The sequence below is a fragment of the Rhinatrema bivittatum genome, chromosome 8 (assembly GCF_901001135.1).
Source record: "Rhinatrema bivittatum chromosome 8, aRhiBiv1.1, whole genome shotgun sequence".
Lineage (NCBI taxonomy): Eukaryota > Metazoa > Chordata > Amphibia > Gymnophiona > Rhinatrematidae > Rhinatrema > Rhinatrema bivittatum.
The window spans coordinates 103,628,165-103,646,869 of NC_042622.1; the positions used below are offsets into that span (position 1 = coordinate 103,628,165).

General features: G+C 44.6%; 1 protein-coding gene across 3 annotated transcripts in view; it reads left to right on the plus strand.

Moving 5' to 3' along the window:
- Nucleotides 1-8,536, plus strand: part of FBXW2 (F-box and WD repeat domain containing 2) — an 86,331-nt gene extending 77,795 nt beyond the window's left edge. For 2 of the 3 annotated variants that reach the window (XM_029611843.1, XM_029611844.1), the window contains exon 7: nucleotides 7,121-8,536. In XM_029611843.1, coding sequence (XP_029467703.1) covers nucleotides 7,121-7,409 — 289 coding nt within the window. In that variant the 3' untranslated portion in view covers nucleotides 7,410-8,536. Of the gene's footprint in view, nucleotides 1-3,494; nucleotides 3,553-7,120 lie in introns of all 3 variants that reach the window. The other variant, XM_029611845.1, reaches the window with a different exon arrangement.
- Nucleotides 8,537-18,705: the final 10,169 nt, after the last annotated feature.

Genomic DNA, 18,705 nt, shown 5'->3' on the forward strand with positions numbered 1-18,705 from the left:
GACCATTTTCAATTCCAAGTGTGCTACCATTTGGGCTGGCTACAGATCTTTACCAAAGTCATAGTGGTTGTGGTGGCCTTCTTAAGGTGCAACGGTGTTACGGTCCATTCATACCTGGACAACTAGCTGATTCGGGTAAAGTCCCATGGGAAGCCATTCAAACATCTCGCCGAGTGGTTCGGGTCTTAGAAAGTTTGGATTGGGTCATCAATTTTGCCAAGAGCAACATCCAACCTGCCTAGTTCCTGCAGTATTTGGGGGCACTGTTTGATTCTCAGGCATTATGTATGTGGGGCTATCTGCAGTTTCTCCAATGGCAGTGATGCTAGATCTTCTTTCCTGGGCCAGGGCTCATGAAGACAATTGCAGGCCTCCCCGGTTGCAAGATATAAGAGTCCGTCTTGCCTTGCCCACGCAAGTGGGTAGAATCTCTATAGGTGGCCTGTGCCTTCTCATCTGTTCCGGAGATCAGTCTGAGATGCCTACTGGATTGTGGTGACTATGAATGGCTTAACGGATTAGAGAGCGCATTGCATGCAGCTCAGGGTAAGTGAACCTTGATCAGGTTGATGCTGCAGGTTCAGGAGAACGGCTGTGAGTTCTCTGACAATACCATATGTGAGTAATCAGGGAAGCACCAGGAGCCAAGGAATTTCAGCAGAGTCTAGCCTGCTCTTCCCGTGAGTGGAACAGAATCTTCAGTTGCTATCAGGAGCCCATATTGCAGGTCAGGAGAAACATGCAGGTGGACTTTCTCAGCAGGACTCTTCTGGACCCAGAAGAGTGGGAGCTGAGTCTGGAGGCCTTTCAACTTCACTCATAAATGGGGTCTTCCAAACGTGGGATCTAATGGCGACCTGCCAGGGTTCTCCTGTTCTTTAGATGTTAGAGTTCAGCGCATTAGGCATCGACACTCTGCTTCAGTCATGGCCAGCAGGAGAGATTCTGAACATTTTTCCTCTGTGGCCGCTTATAAGCAGGGTACTGTGCAAAGAGGAGAGAGAGCGCAACTGTGTGATCCTTGTGGCTCCAGATTGGCCATGCCAGCCCTGGGTTGCAGATCTGATGCAGCTCAAAAGGGCAAAACCTCTGCATTTTCCGGATACTGCAGTCCTGCTGGTGCAGGGCCTAGTAGGTCATGGAAGATCTGGGTCAATTTTTTCTTACGGCTTGGATTTTGAGTGGAGATGGCTGGACAGAAGAGGCTATTCGCCTCTGTAGTCTCCACTTCTTTGGCCTATATCCATGTTTGGCACTTATGTGAAATTTGCTGTGAGAACTGTTCAGTCTTTTCCTTGTATCCTAGCCTTTCTCCAAAAGGGCCTGCATAAGGGCTTGGCTTTGAATTCTCTGAAGGTGCAAGTGGCCACTTGTTACAGAGGGTGTTTGAAGGGTGTGTTGGTGACTGTGCTCCCAGATGTCACTCCCTTTCTATGTGGTGTTTAGGATGTGTCATAAGAACATAAGAAATGGCCATGCTGGGTCAGACCAAGGTTCCATCAAGCCCAGCATCCTGTTTCAAACCAGGTCACAAGAACCTGGCAATTACCCAAACACTAAGAAGATCCCATGCTACTGATGCAATTAATAGCAGTGGCTATTCCCTAAGTAAACTTGATTTAATAGCAGATAATGGACTTCTCCTCTAAGAACTTATCCAAACCTTTTGTGAACCCAGCTGCACTAACTGCACTAACCACATCCTCTGGCAACAAATTCCAGAGCTTTATTGTGCATTGAGTGAGAATTTTCTCCGATTAGTCTTAAATGTGCTACTTGCTAACTTCATGGAATGCTCCCTAGTCCTTCTATTATTCGAAAGTGTAAATAACAGATTCCCATCTACTCATTCAAAATCTCTCATGATCTTAAAGACCTCTATCATATTCCCCCTCAGCCGTCTCTTCTTCAAGCTGAACAGCCCTAACCTCTTCAGTCTTTCCTCATAGGGGAGCTGTTCCATCCCCTTTATCATTTTGGTTGCCCTTCTCTGTACCTTCTCCATCGCAACTATATCTTTTTTGAGATGCGGCGACCTGAATTGTACACAATTCAAGATGCGGTCTCACCATGGAGCGATACAGAGGCATTATGACATTTTCCGTTTTATTAAACATTCCCTTCCTAATAATTCCTAACATTGTTTGCTTTTTTGACTGCTGCAGCACACTGAGCAGACTATTTTAAAGTATTATCCACTATGATGCCTACTTTTCCTGGTTGGTAGCTCCTAATATGGAACCTAACATCGTGTAACTACAGCAAGGGTTATTTTTCCCTATATGCAACACCTTGCACTTGTCCACATTTAAATTTCATCTGCCATTTGGATGCCCAATCTTCCAGTCTTGCAAGGTCCTCCTGTAATGTATCACAGTCCGCCATTCCATCCCTCTTTTCCTGCAGTGGGACCTTTCTCTCATGCTGAAGGTGCTGGTAGTGCCCCTGTTTGAGCCTATGAAGCATATTTCTCTCAAGGATCTCACTCTGAAGGCAGTCTTTTCTTTTTCTTTTTTTTTGTGGCCATTTGCTCTGCAAGGCAGATTATCGGAACTTCAGGCCCTTTCTTGCCATGATCCTTTTCTCATCATTTCCTGGAATGCCGTTGTTTTTTGACCAGTGCTTTCTTTTCTCCCAAAGGTTAGTTCTTTTTTTCACATCAATCAGGAGGTTTCCCTCCAGGCTTTTTTATGCAAGGAGTGCTGGAATGAGTTCAAAGTTGTGAGATTTTTGGATATCCGCGGTGGCTCATTCATTATTTGGAAGTGACTAATGACTTTCGTAAGTCTGACAGATGTTGTTCAGTGATCATGTTGTGGGGAAGCTGCTTCCAAGTCCACTCTGGCTCGCTGGATCAAGGAGGCAGTTATTTCGGCCTACATAATGCTAGGAGGCCTATTACCACACTGTATGAGCGCATCTTCCTCTTGGGCGGAAGTATATGCTGTCACTTCTGCAGGTGTTTGCAGGGCAGCTACTTGATCTTCCCTAAATATCTTTTGTTAAGCATTATAAGGTGGATGTTTTGGCCAAAGAGGACACCACCCTTACTTCTTCCTACCTAGGGTAGGAGAGCTTTGGTACTTCCCATGGGTGATACCTGGCTGGTGTACTGGATGACATGGCAGGAGAACTTTCCCTTACCTGATAATTTCCTTTCCATTAGTCCTGCTACACCAGTCCAGGATCCACCCAGGAAGCAGGGCTTCTTGTTCATCTGTGTTAACATTGACCTTTGGCTCCTAAGTGTTGTCTGGATCTGTTTTATGCTTCTGTCTTCTTTACTGTTCTGTTCTTATAGGGGGCTTGAAGATCAGGATGATTTGCTTCTCAGGTTATGCTATTTCATTAAGTAAAAATAAAATTTTTAAAAAGAGGATGTTGGGTCTGCCTCTGGTGCTTTGACGGTGGTATACTGGATTTTTTCCGATATTGTACCACCCCTAAGTAGTGGCGGTCACATTGTAAAAAGTGTTCTCTGCCTCAATCTGCAGGGAGGGGAAACAACCCACATGACTGGTGTAGGACGACTAATGGAAAGGAAATTATCAGGTAAGGGAAATTTGTCCATGGTCTCAACTTGCCACTGTTCAAAAATGGCTACTGTAATATGAGTATAGCATAACACAGATACTGTAGCTGTTAGTATTTTCCTCACGATTCACAGAAGCTATGATCTGTGAGCATTAAAGGCTCTTTTAAAGCTTTCTTGATTGAGAACAGATATCCTATAGCTAAGAGGTGTACACTTAATTCTTGCACTTGAATAATAGTATTCTTTTTCTGAACATAAACTGTCAGATCCATAATAATTGGCCTATAGGAAGGTTGTTCTTTAACCTATAGGGATGGAAACTGGAGAACTGAAACAAATTATTCCTTTCCATAGGTTTTTGATAAAGTGAGATGCCAATTTTTTGTTGAGCTTTAAATATTAGGATAACCAAAAAGGGGATACAATTGGGATTCCATTCCATTGAAAATTGTAGATTGGGAACCAATGAGTTTAACCATTCTATAAATCAATTCAGATGCACTAAAGTAGATGTCTACACAAAAAACATTGATATATCGGGACCATATCTGAATGTGTTCAAAAAAACAGTATAAATGCTGCTTCTTGAATTGTACAACATACAAGTTAGCAATACTGGGGGCCAGCCCGTGTTAATGAAGAAAAAAAGTCATCTATAAAAATTTAAAGTAATTGTGGCGCAGAGCAAATCTTCAAGAAGTGTGGAATGATGGGCAAACACACTAATATGAACACAATCCAACAGGTGTGTTGCAAAATCAATTGCAAAGGTCCATGTAAAACAAACCAGTAATACAATTTAAAAAGGAAAAGTTCAATAATTCCAAAATGCCAAATCTTTATTGAAATGTCAGTCCCCTGACATGGACCATGTTTTGAAAGGCTGCATCGGGAGAGACCAATTACGTGTGGTAAAATAAAGCAGCATTGCATTCTTGAGAAATATGTCCCATTAGATAACATCAAAGGGAATTTCCAGCATATAATTTGGGGGGGGGAGGGAGTTGAACCAATTACAATTGGAAGAGCACAGTTCTAATGTGTGAAGAAGGATGGTAAATCATAGAAAACAATGGCAGAAAGAAGTAGGTTGATAAAATCACTGCATCATGTATGTGAATGGAAGTGCCTTTCAAATGTGCACTGGTGAGGTGTTAACATATGAAAAGACAATCGGGGCTATTTGGTCTGTGACATTCCAAGATTCAGAAACTATCCCTCAATATAAGGAGAACTTGTATTTAAACGATCAAGGTGCAGCCGAAGCTGGTACAAAGTTGAGCAAGAACGCAGGTCTTTAGGATGTGTCCGCCCTTCCATCCCTCTCTTCCTGCAATGGCTGCACCTTGATCGCTTAAATACAAGTTCTCCTTATATTGAGGGATAGTTTCTGAATCTTGGAATGCCACAGAACAAATAGCCCCGAGTTTCTTTTCATATGTTAACACCTCACCAGTGCACTTTTGAAAGGCACTTCATTCACATACATGATACAGTGATTTTATCAACCTACTTCTTTCTGCCATTGTTTTCTATGATTTAACATCCTTCTTCACACATTAGAACTGTGCTCTTCCAATTGTAATTGGTTCAACACCCCCCCCCCCCAAATTATCTGCTGGAAATTCCCTTTGATATCAAATGGGGCACATTTTCTCAAGAATGTAATGCTGCTTTATTTTACCACACATAATTGGTCCCTTCCGATGCAGCCTTTGTGAAACACGGTCCGTGTCGGGGGACTGACATTTCAATAAAGATTTGGCATTTTGGAATTATTGAACTTTTCCTGTTTAAATTGTGTTTCTGGTTTGTTTTACATAGACCTTTGCAATTGATTTTGAATCACACCTGTTGGATTGTGTGCAGAGCAAATCTTGCCATTCTAAGAATAAACTCATTGAGCACACGCTGAAGTCTTACTAGATTTTCCAGAACTTTCTGCAGTTTCTAATGCTGCTTGTTGAGGGATATTAGTATTCAGTGCACGTATATCCAGAGTCACCAGAAATATGTCCTGTCACTCAAGGGTTACTTTTACCAAAATATTTAACGTGTGTTTTTTCTTTGACGAAAGACTGGGCTGAAGCCATTTCAGGTTTCAAAAATACATCTACAAAAATGAATAAAGCTTCCAAAACTGAAGCTATGGATGCAAATATAGTTGTCCCGGGTGGATTTTGCATTTGTGAATTTTTGGTACTGTTTATAATACTGGAATGATAAGAGAAGTAGGTGTCAAAAAAAGAAACTCCTGTCTAGTTAATAAAATTAAAAATAAAGAAAAAATTAATCTATTCCTAATTTGGACGTGATCCTTTGAATTAGGGAATGCATTGGAACCCCATTTAGCTTTTGGTAATAAACAGAATTCCCAAGTTTTTACCTCTTCAATATACTGATCGTGATGCTGTATTACAATTGTGCTACCTGAATCAGTCTGCTTTATCACCAACTTGTCTCCCTTTTTCCATCGATGAGCAGGTTGAATTAGCCATTACATTGGGTGACATCCTCTATTGTCACCAAAGAGGCGCATGTCTCCAAGATAATAGAGCTTTGAGTTTTATTGAACATGCTTGGGAATTCCTGCATGAGCGTTGCCTCGTGAGCTTCCTCAGTCATTTTTTTTCCTCCGAGCCAAAACATGGATGTGTGTACTCAAATTTTTTCTCAAATTATCAAAATTCTTTATTTTTCAGTAACTTTTCTTAATTTATTGCTGCCTCAGCAGCCCCACAAAAGCACTTTTTAGTGCTAACAAAAAAAAAAAGTTTGAGGAAATCTCCGAGGCATTGCCTCTTCAATGTTGCAGAAGAAAGAGCCTATTGTTGGTGGCTTTAAACGGTACATTTATTTATTTATTTATTTTAAAGTTTTTATATACCGTCATTCTGGATTCAATCATGGCGGTTTACAAATAAATAGAAAATATTCTTTGTGAATGCGCATTGCCCGTGTGTACTTCCCAAGCATAAGTGGACACATCCATGGTCAATGATATCTGACCTTGAGAAGCATGGAATTAACCCTGCAGAAGATTGGATTTAGGACTTCGGAAACTGGGTCTGTTACTGGTAAACGCTCTGCTGCAACCTTTAAGCTTGAGAATACCCATCCTGCTTACTGATGGAAAAAGCATGTTTGCTGTAAACTGTTTTCTCTAGATAGCAGGATGAATTAGCAGTGGAATACTGGCCGCCTTCCCTGGAGAGTCAACTGCATAACTAGATTTAGCTTAGTACTGATTGAGGAGGCTCATGAGACAGTGTCCATGCAGGAATTCCCTCACATGCTCATTAGAACTCAAACCTCTACTATCTTGGAGAGATGAGTTCATTTAGTACTGCTGGATGACATCACCCACATGTAATGGCTGTTCATCCTGCTATGAATGGAAGACATTTACGGTAAGCGAACTGGCTTTATTCTATTCATCAGATGTTAATACTTAAACCCCTGGTATAACTGTGTAAAGATGTTAAGGTGTATTCTTTCAATAAGTACTTCTGTTAATTTAAAATTTTTTAGTATTGTGATGGAGACTTTCTAAACGGACTTTTTTTTTTCTTCTCCTTTTTACAGAGTTATCAAGATTCCTGATTCTGTAAACCTATCCTTACTGGGTTTTGGGGATGTATTTGCTCTCTTATTTGATAACCATAACCTCTATATAATGGACTTGAGGACAGAACAGCTGATCAGCCGGTGGCCATTGCCAGAGTACAGGAAGTCAAAGAGAGGTTCAAGTTTTTTGGCTGGTGAAATTTCTTGGCTAAATGGACTGGATGGTGAAAATGACATGGGTCTGGTTTTTGCCACGAGTATGCCGGATCACAGTATTCACTTGGTATTGTGGAAAGAACATGGCTGAGAGGATGAACGCTAGCTCTAAATTGTTTCGGAGAACAGTGCGCTGCCTGTTTTAAGCAGCATCCTAAAGAGCAGATTTGCATGAACCAAAGTTGCACACTTAATGGTATCGTCATGCAATGCACAATCATTTACCTTTAATTTTGGAGGGTTGGGGGGTATGTTTTATTGACATAATACCAGTCAGCATGCTAACAATTTCTCACAACCGAATCCCATCTGTATTTAATAATGTTTGCCATTCTATCTAGAACCAAGTTCTGATTTTCCTTTCTGAACTGGAGTATTTTAAAATGACATGTAAATAAACAAAAAAAAAATAATCAAGTATAGAACAAAACTGCATTTGGTTCAGTGTTGAAAGAAATTGACATGTATCTTTTCTTCAGTAGAAATGGAGGCTAAGGCTTTATGGCAGTAATTTGTGTTCACACAATTATCAAAACATTTTCCAGTCCTGACGACCAGTTACAACACACACATGGCAACTTGATAAGCAACTATAGACACTTTTTTTTTTCCACCTACAGCCAAATCGTATCTTCCCATTTTTTAAATATTCTTAGCTGATATCAAACATCCAGCAGTTAAGAGTTTAATCCCAAAACCACTTTCATATTCATTTGGGAAAATGTAAAACCAGGATGACTTGGTAGAAGATGAAGGGAATAAGGACATTTTTCTACATATAAAACATTCTGGGGATAAATGGGTAATGGTAAAACATTTTTTGTTTTCCTTTTTATATTTATCCTTTCACAACAATGTCTAGAGGCAGAATCCATCTTTCTTCATTTGTCTGTTTCTGGAGAGGGAATGTGGGCTGAAAGCAAGAGAAAGCATGTAAGAAGAAAATGCAATAAAATAGTTCCTGGTTAAATGATACCTAGTGTAAAATTTTTTAATTATCAAATGAATCTTTTGCATTGTATGTCCAGTGTTTTTCTCTGGATGCCATGGAATAACAATTATTGGATTTTTTAAATAGCCTCCCATGTTGGCCACAAAAATTTTCAGCAAACATATAGTAATTTTTGAAATATATAATGCTGAGGTGAGGCACTATACGCTTTACTATATTTACCAACATGGATTTAAAAAATAAAGAAGGTGCATTTTGTTTCCTTACCTGCCTCATTTGTTTTTTCTTTACAATCAGGAACCAGCTAGAGGCAAAAAATCTATTTGTGCTACTTTGAATATTTAATGGTCTTTTATTCATCATTTAAAATGCAAAATTGATTTGTGCCATACATTTTAAGAACGGTCTATGTTGGCCAAGATAGAGATATTTCAGTTAACAGGAAAAAAGTTGCTAGATCAGGCAGATATATTTATTTATTTATTTATTTTTACAATAGTGTACATTGCTGCGCTTGCTTTTTACCTGATCTCAGCTGAAAATATATTGTGGAGGTGTTATTTTTGTTTTGGAGCTCTACAAGATGTTCACGTTTCATGTTTGTTTGAGTGGGGCATTATAACTTTAATATGTTATGTGCTCAAGGAAATGTATATTGATAACAGCACATGATTTTAAAGTGTATTGGGCACCAGTGCTACACAGTGGCGTGTTACTTCTAAATCTTCTGGCACCCATTTGTTTTTTGAAGGGTGAATTCTGCCAGAATGCAAAATCTTTGCGAACTGGCAACAGATTTCTTATTTATTGAGCATACCTTCTGTCCAGCCATTTCAGGGACTTGGTCCTTCCTGTTGCAGCTGAAGATAAAATCTTGTAACTGTTCTTATCAGTTAAATTTTGAAGAGCTTGCTTGAAAGAGGTCTACATGCTCACCATTGTGTAATATTTCAAAAGTTGACATCACAAGTTGTAATACTACATCTTTATGTTTTTGTTTCAAAATAAACATTTTAGGAAATTTTTATACTGTTCTTCTCTGGCAGCTGCACAAGCATGGAACTGTGCCAATTGTGCATCGCACAGGCCATTGCCTGACTGATTCATATTTAGCTGTGACAAATGATACCCTGCATATAGCACAGATCAATCAGATAGTGGTACAAATTACATTACATATTCTATTTTGAACATAGCTGTTTTCTAGGGCCAAAGACATTTTTCAAAATTACTTTCAAGAATTGAGAGTATCTGTCACCATGTATGCTTGAAAAATATGGCCACAGTTACACAACACCCCCCCCACCCCCTGGATCCTGCTCTTCCTTTGTGCTTAGAATTTCATCTCCAATAATGTACCTTTCCCTTGGGTTTTTGTATCCTAAATGCATTACTCTGCATTTTTTTTTTAGCATTAAATCTTAGCTGCTAAACCTTAAACCATTCCACTCCATCCTGGTTGTTCACCCTGTTACAGATTTTGGTATCATCAGCAAAAAAACAAATCTTTCAAGACAACCCTTCTGTTATGTTGTCCCCAAAAATGTTGAAAAACACTGATCCAATGACTGATCCCTGAGGTACACTGCTAGCAACAACCCCCTCTTCAGAGAGAACTCCATTTACCACTACCTTTTGTCACCTCCCACTCAGCCAGTTTCTAACCCATTCAGTCACTCTAGGATCTATACTAAGGATGCACAATTTATAAGTCTTCTGTGCGAAACAGTATCAAAGGCTGTACTGAAATCCAAGTACACCATGTCTAGCATTCTCTCTTGATCCAACTCTCTCACTCATCAAAGAAATTTATCAGATACATATGCCAAGATTTACCTCTGGTAGAACCATGCTGCCTTGGATCTTGCAACCACTGGATTCCAAAAATTATACTATCTGTTTTAATAGCAACCCCATTAGTTTGAAACATAGAAATGACGGCAGAAGAAGACCAAACGGCCCATCCAGTCTGCCCAGCAAACTTTCTCACTTTGTTTTTTGTTTTTTTTTCTCACATGCTTATCTGTTCCTCTTGGCTCTTAGTAACCTTTTTTTATTCTATTTCCCTTCCATTCCCGCCATTAATGTAGGGAGCAGTGTTGGAACTGCATCTAAGTGAAATAGCTTGATTTAGTTAGGGGTATTAACCACTGCAATAAGCAAGCTACACCCATGCTTATCTGTTTATTCAGACTATGTAATTCAGTCCTTGTTGATTGTTGCCTGAATATAGATCCACCTTTCTTCATTCCCCCTTGCCGTTGAAGCAGAGAGCCATGTTGGCTATGCATTGAACGTGAAGTATCAGTCTTGCTCCCCTGCCGTTGAAGCAAAGGGCTATGCTAAATATGCGTGAAGTGTCAAAATTCCTCCCCTGCCATTGAAGCAGAGAGCTATGCTGGCTTTGCTTGAAAGTGAAATATCAGACTTGCTCCCCTGCCGTTGAAGCAGAGAGCTATGCTGGCTTTGCTTGAAAGTGAAATATCAGACTTGCTCCCCTGCCGTTGAAGCAGAGAGTTATGCTGGATTTGCGCTGAAAGTGAAGTATCGGGTATTTTTGGTTTGGGGTAGTAACCGCCGTAACAAGCAAGCTAATCTCGTGCTTTTATGTGGTTGCAAATCCTTTTTTCCCACATTTCCTCTTGCCGTTGAAGCATAGAGTCGCATTATTAAATAAGGATATTCATCTCCAGGTAGTAGCCCTCACGCCACCCCCATGCCTCTTCTCTTCATTCACATCCTCTAGACTTTATGGATCCACAGTATTTATCCCACGCCCCTTTGAAATCCTTCAGTTTTGGTCTTCACCACTTCCTCTGGAAGGGCGTTCCAGGTATCCACCACCCTCTTTGTGAAGAAATACTTCCTGACATTGGTTCTGAGTCTTCCTCGCTGGAGTTTTAAATCGTGACCCCCTGGTTCTGCTGAATTTTTTGCAACGGAAAAGGTTTGTCGTTGTCTTTGGATCATTAAAACCTTTCAAGTATCTGAAAAGTCTGTATCTCATCACCCCTACTCCTTTCCTCCAGAGTGTACATATTTAGATTCTTCAATCTCTCCTCATAAGTCATTTGATGAAGACCCTCCACCGTTTGGTCGCCCTTCTCTGGACAGCCTCCATCCTGTCTCTGTCCCTTCGGAGATACGATCTCCAGAACTGAACACCGTACTCCAGGTGAGGCCTCACCAAGGACCTGTACAAGGGGATAATCACGTCCCTTTTCTTACTCGATATTCCTCTATGCAGCCCAGCATTCTTCTGGCTTTAGCTATCGCCTTGTCACATTGTTTCGCCGACTTCAGATCATTAGACACTATCACCCCAAGGTCTCTCTCCTGCCCCGTGCACATCAGCCCTTCTCCCCCCATCGAATACAGTTCTTCCGGATTTCCACACCCCAAATGCATGACTCTGCACTTCTTGGCATTGAATCTCAGCTGCCATATCTTCGACCATTCTTCCAGTTTCCTTAAATCCCATCTCATTCTCTCCACTCCTTCTGGCGTGTCCACTCTGTTGCAGATCTTAGTGTCGTCCGCAAAAAGACAAACCTTACCTTCTATCCCATCCGCAACGTCGCTCACAAAGATGTTGAACAGGACCGGTCCCAACACAGACCCTTGTGGCACTCCGCTCAACACCGCTCTCTCTTCAGAGTAAGTTCCATTTACCATCACACATTGTCTTCTGTCCGTCAACCAGTTTGCAATCCAGGTCACCACCTTGGCACTCACTCCTAAGCTTCTTATTTTATTCACCAGTCTCCTGTGCGGAACCGTATCAAAAGCTTTGCTGAAGTTCAAGTAGACGACATCGAGCGCTCTTCCTTGATCCAATTCCTTGGTTACCCAGTCAAAAAATTCTATCAGATTTGTCTGACAGGATCTTCCCCTGGTGAATCCATGCTGCCTCTGGTCCAGCAATTCTTCCGACTGTAGATAGCTCACTATTCCTTCTTTTAACAGTGACTCCATTACTTTTCCCACGACCGAGGTGAGGCTAACCGGTCTGTAATTATCAGCCTCTTCTTTGTTTCCACTCTTGTGAAGCGGGATCACCACCACTCTTCTCCAGTCACTCGGCACCACTATTGAACAGGTCACACAGCGGACCCACCAGCACATCTCTGAGCTCCCTCAGTACCCTGGGATGAACCTCATCAGGCCCCCCATGGCTTTGTCCACTTTCAGTTTCCTCAGCTCTTCCCATACATTCTCTACTGTAAATGGAGTTACATCTACTCCATTCCCCTCTAGTTTAACTAGCGACGGTCCTTCTCCAGGGTCGTCTTTAGTGAACACAGAACTGAAGTAATTGTTTAATATTTCTGCCATTTCTTTGTCTCTCTCCAAACATTGATCCTTTTCACCTTTCAATTTCACTATACCACTTTGAACTTTTCTCCTTTCATTGATGTATCTGAAAAATGTTTTGTCACCTTTCTTAATCTCTTTGGCAATCCTTTCTTCGGCTTGACTTTTTTGCCGTCTTGATTACTTTCTTTGTCTCCCTCAGTGTTATCAGATATTCTTCTTTGTGCTCCTCCTTTTGGGATCTTTTATATTTCTTGAACACTGTTCTTTTAGCCTTTATGTTGTCAGCCACCTCCTTGGAGAACCAGATAGGTTTCATTTTTCTTTTGCTTTTCTTTACTTTTCTAACATATAGATTAGTTGCCTTGGTAATTGCTCCTTTTAGTTTGGTCCACTGTTGTTCCACATCTCTTCATTCTCCCAGCCTACTAGTTCTTCTTCCAGGTACTTCCCCATTTCATCAAAGTCCGTGTTTTTGAACTGCAAAACTTGGGTTCGTGTGCTTCTTTTCCATATCCTGGACCATCATTACCGGACTGGCTGCGGCCCCTCTGACGTTCACCAAAATCATGATTGTAGTGGCAGCGACACTGAGGAAAGAAGGAATTCTCGTATACCCGTAACTGGACGATTGGCTGATCAGGGCAAAATCGCCAGAGGAAAGTCACCAGGCGACCACCAGAGTCAAGAATCTACTGAAGACACTTGGGTGGGTCGTCAACACAACCAAGAGTTGCCTGCAGCCCTCCCAATCACTAGAATACCTGGGAGTCCGGTTCAACACCAAACAAGACAAGGTCATTCTTCCCCTTACAAGGAGAAGGAAATTGATGGACCAGTTGTGAAGACTGTTGAACTGTGCTCGGCCCAAGTTATGGGACTTCCAAGTCCTCGGCCTCGTGACTGACCCTAGCAGTCGTCCCATGGACAAGGGCCCACATGCGACCACTCCCAACGTTCCCTACTGTCACGCTGGAACTGATGTCCCAGGACTACGCCGTTCGCCTTCAGCTACCGGCAGAGGCAGGACCCAGCTCCAGTGGTGGCTACAAGAAGACCATCTGAGCAAGGGAGTAAGGCTATCCCCACCGACCTGGGTCTTGCTCACCACGGATGCGAGCCTACGAGGGTGGGGAGCCCACTGCCAGGAACTGACGGCCCAGGGGCAATGGGACAAGGAAGAATTGGGATGGAACATCAACTGACTGGAAGCCCGGGCAATCAGACTAGCCTGCCTACGATTCAGTCACAGACTCCGGGGCGAATCTGTCAGTCATGTCAGACAACGCCACAACAGTTGCCTACATCAACTGCCAGAGAGGAACCAGAAGCCAACAGGTGTCCCTGGAAATAGACACCCTAATGGCGTGGGCGGAAGCAAACCTGCAAGGGATCTCAGCCACCCACATCGCAGGAAAAGACAACGTCACTGCGGATTACCTCAGCAGAGACAGACTAGTCCCAGAGGAATGGATGTTGTTGACCACAGCCTTCCAGTTGATAAACTGCTGGGGAACACCAGCAATGGATCTTCTGGCAACCCGGTCCAACGCCCAAGTTCCCAACTTCTTCAGCCGCAGACGAGAACCACAATCCCAGGGGATCGACGCCCTCGTCCAGACCTGGCCACAGGAGGACCTGCTGTATGCCTTTTCTCCCATGGCCTCTACTGGGCGGAATCATCCACAAGATAGAACATCAGAAAGGGCTAGTACTTCTAGTGGCCCCGGACTGGCCAAGAAGGCCGTGGTACGCAGACATGCGAAGACTTCTGGCGGGGAACCCCCTGTGTCTACCTCCACATAGGGATCTGTTCCAGCAAGGACCGATCCTCCACGAAGACCCAACTCTATTCTCTCTTACGGTCTGGACATTGAGAGGACTCGCCTAAAGAAGAGCAGATACTCGGGGGCAGTGATTGACACCTTGCTCCGAGCACGCAAGTTTTCCAAATCTCTAACCTACATACGAATATAGAGAATATTCGAAGCCTGGTGTGAAGACCGCGACATCCTTCCGCAGACAGTCAAAATCCCCATGATCCTGGAATTTCTGCAGGACTGCTTAAAGAAGAGAGAGTCTCTCAACTCCATCAAGGTTCAGGTGGCAGCACTGGCCTGCTTCAGAGCCAAAGTGGACGGCATCAGTATATCTTCCCATTCAGGCGTCTCCTGCTTCCTGAGAGGGGTCAAACAAATCCGACCTCCACTAAAGTGGCCGGTACCCCTATGGAATCTCAATCTAGTACAAGACTTCCTAGCGGGAGCTTCCTTCAGACCTACCCGCGGTCTGTCCCTACGGCTCCTGACCTTGAAGACTGCATTCCTAGTGGCAATATGTTCAGCCCGTCGCATCTCCGAACTTCAAGCACTATCCTGTTGGGAACTGTTCCTCAGATTCACACCGGGATCCATATAGCTACACACTGTCCCCTCCTTCTTTCCAGAAGTGGTTTCGCATTTCCACCTAAACCAAACCATCTCGCTACCATCTCCAGACGAGCATAAGGACTCGGAAGCCTCTCGCCTTCTTCGCCATCTTAACATTGGCAGACTCCTGGTCTGATACCTGGAAAGATCGGAATCCATACGAAAGATGGACCACCTATTCTTCCTTCACAGCGGGAAGAAACAAGGGGAAGCGGCCTCACGGGCAACCATAGCCCGCTGGATCAAAGAAGTAATCAGGGCGGCCTACGTGGAGGCAGGGAAACCTCCACCTCTACAAGTCAAGGCCCATTCCACAAGGGCCCAGGCAGTGTCCTAGGCAGAAACCAAGATGCTGTCACCTGCTGAGATCTGTCGGGCGGCGGCATGGTCTTCCATTCACACCTTCTCGAGGTTCTATCGCCTGGATATTCAGACCCAGGAGGACACAGCATTCATAAGGGCAGTACTAAGTGGGCCACGGGCAGTTTCCCACCCGGGTCGGGAGTAGCTTTTGTACATCCCATTGGTCCTTAGTCCATCTGTTACATGCTAGGAAATGGAGAAATTACTTACTTGATAATTTTGTTTTCCTTAGTGTAGACAGATGGACTCAGCATCCCTCCCACGGCTGCGCCGAAATACGGAAACCTCGGGTGACAATCCCCGAGATCAAGACACACGGGTAAGCCAGACTTTACCCCTAGTTAAGACACCCATAGTTGCTGGGTGTTAGCATTTCTCGGTTGAGTGCACTGGCGGTCTCCAGCTGAAAATCACATCAACCAGTTCAAGTTAATCGGGTTAATCAAGTTATCCAAACACATATATCCACAATTGCTTTTCGAGGAGAATACTGAAGAGCAGAGCTTCCTGCACGGTTATATGTAGTGCTGATGTCAGATTGAAATCTGACTCCGTCTCCAATTGCTATCAGGAGTGCACTATACCCATTGGTCCTGAGTCCATCTGTCTACACTAAGGAAAATGAAATTATCAGGTACGTAATTTCTCCAGTGTAACATTTACAACAAGAAAGAAAGAAAATGTACCTCTTAAGAAGAGAGCCCCACTTCTCTTGGGAGCGGTGAAGCCTAAGAGTCCCTCCCACAGTTGAGTCTTTCCTGAGGTGATTCTCGATATTCATCAGAGGTGAGCTTTGGTCCGGCAGCCGATTCCTGGCATGGACTTAGCCCCCCAGGGTGGCTGAAAGGCAGCAGGTGCAGATTCGAGCACGGCGGTGAAGGTATTCCCCTCTCCCCCTGCAGCTGGAGACCACCCGGCACGCGACCGGTAAGTGCCGAGACCAGGTAAGGTAGAAACCTTTACTTTTAAGTCTCTGTCTCCAAGGCTCGAATAGCCATACTAATCTTCCTCCCAACGAGATTTAAAATCGGGTTGAGCATCCCTCATTTGCCTATGCCCCGATTCGGTGCGAGGGTCCACACACCTGGAGACTCTCCGGGGGGGGGGGGTCGCCATCTTGCCATCGGGGTCGTCAGCACCATTTCTCCCCCCCTCCCCCCCCCCGACCGGTACGCGTGGGGCAGGCCAGAGGACCGAGGCTCTGAACTTGAGTGCACCCGTAAAAGCACACGCTTAGCTGTGCGCACAGCGGCGTGCACAACTGTGCCGCACGCATAGCTGTGCACATAACTGCCGCGCGCACTACATGCACATCGGAGTCGAGCGCACAAAGTCCGTAGCCCTTATGCATCCGCCGCACACAACTAAGCGTATCCGCGAGCATACCTCCACGCATGGACGAGTTTGAAGCTCTACCCGCACACAAACAATGGCACCGCCATCCAAGAAGGCCAAGGGACACTTCCTTTGCCCAGCCTGCCACTTAAGAGCCACGCAACCTGAATTGGAATCCCTCCTATGCCAAAAGTACGAATAGGCTCAGGGGGAACCAAAACAAGACCTCCTACAGCCAGGAGAGGGATCCAGAACCACTGACGATGGCACCCCGGACCTATGTATTTCCAACTCTGTGCCCCCACAGGAAAGTACCTCTGGGGCTTCCACTACAACCCCTCCTTGGATCAACATGGACCCAGGAACCTTCTCCTGGGTGGAATTTTTTAAAGGGCTGCAAACCTTTGTCCAGGCCCAATCAGCCCCTGCTGCACACCCGACTCAACCCCTGCCGGAAGCACAAGCCCTTCCCGGCACCTCCCGAGTTCCTCGAGACATGCCTCTCCTAACCAAGAGCCTCCCTGATGGGGATCTAGACACCTCAGAAGACAAAACTGACTCCCTGGAAGAAGGAGAAATTCCCCCAGGGATGGATCCATACTGAACCATGCTCAGATTCTTCCTCAAGGACGAATTACCAGCCCTCATGTCCCAGACTTTGAAGACACTGGGCCTTCCAGGCACGGATCCTATAACGGAACCAAAGAAGAACCCCATCTTGGTGTATCTCCGTAAGGCCTCATGCTTCTTTACTATGTTGGAGCCCATCAAGGAACTGATTGACCTGGAATGGAATGCTTCAAAGGGGGGCGGGCCCTAGAAGCCCTATACCCACTGGAACCCACGGCTAAGGAATACCTACGCTTCCCTAAAGTGGACGCTATGATCTGTACAGTCTCAAAGCGCATTACGATCCCTGTGGAGGGAGGAGCGGCACTGAAGGACACCCAGGACAGAAGGCTGGAAGCCATCCTTAAGCAGTCCTTTGATGTATCAGCAATGACACTACAGATTGCTTCCTGCTGCGCATTGGTGGCACATTCCTGCTTGCTCCTCTCCAGAGACGCAACCATGCCCGGAGAAACGATGGAGCTTGCGGTTTCCTTCCTCACCGATGCTACCTCAGATCTCGTGCACCTCAGCCAGGGGCATCGCCGCAGCAGTGGCAGCCAGAAGACAACTATGGCTCCGGAATTGGTCGGCTGACACGATATCCAAAGCGAACCTCACGAGAATGCCTTTTAAAGTATCTCTCTTGTTTGGAAGTGAACTGGAGAAGTTAGCCAACAAATGGGGTGAATCTCCAGTACCCCACCTACCTGAGGACAGGAACAAAAGAACATATCAGTGCTCCTCCCCCAGAAGAACTAAGGGTAGAAGATCGCAGCGTTTTAGACCTTAGAAGAACACACAATCCCAAGCACCTCGCCTTTCAGGAAGGTCTCATTCCTTTCGGAGCAGACATATTAAGAGGGGAGCAGCTCAGGGGCAGGCTCCGGCCGTACCCCACAATGAGAAGACGCAGATCCCATCCACAGGAAGAAGACATAGGGGGAAGACTTGCCCTCTTCTACCAAAGATGGGTCGAGATAACCTCTGTTCGCCCCAAGGTATGGGACTACTTCAATTCCTTGGCCTCATGACATCAACTCTGGAAGTCGTTCCATGGGCAAGGGCCCATATGCGACCGCTACAATGTTCCCTACTGTCACAAAGGAACCCAGCATCCGAGAACTACTCAATTCGCTTCCAGCTACCGACAAGAGTAAACGTATCCCCACCGAACTGGATCTTGCTCACCACGGATGCGAGCCTGCGAGGTTGGGGAGTCCACTGTCAGGAACTGATGGCCCAGGGACAATGGAACAAGGAAGAGGCGGGATGGAACATAAACCGCCCAGCAGCTCGAGCGGTTAGACAAGCCTGCCTACGATTCAGCCACAGACTCCAAGGCGAGTCTGTCAGGGTCATGTCGGACAATGCAACAACTGTTG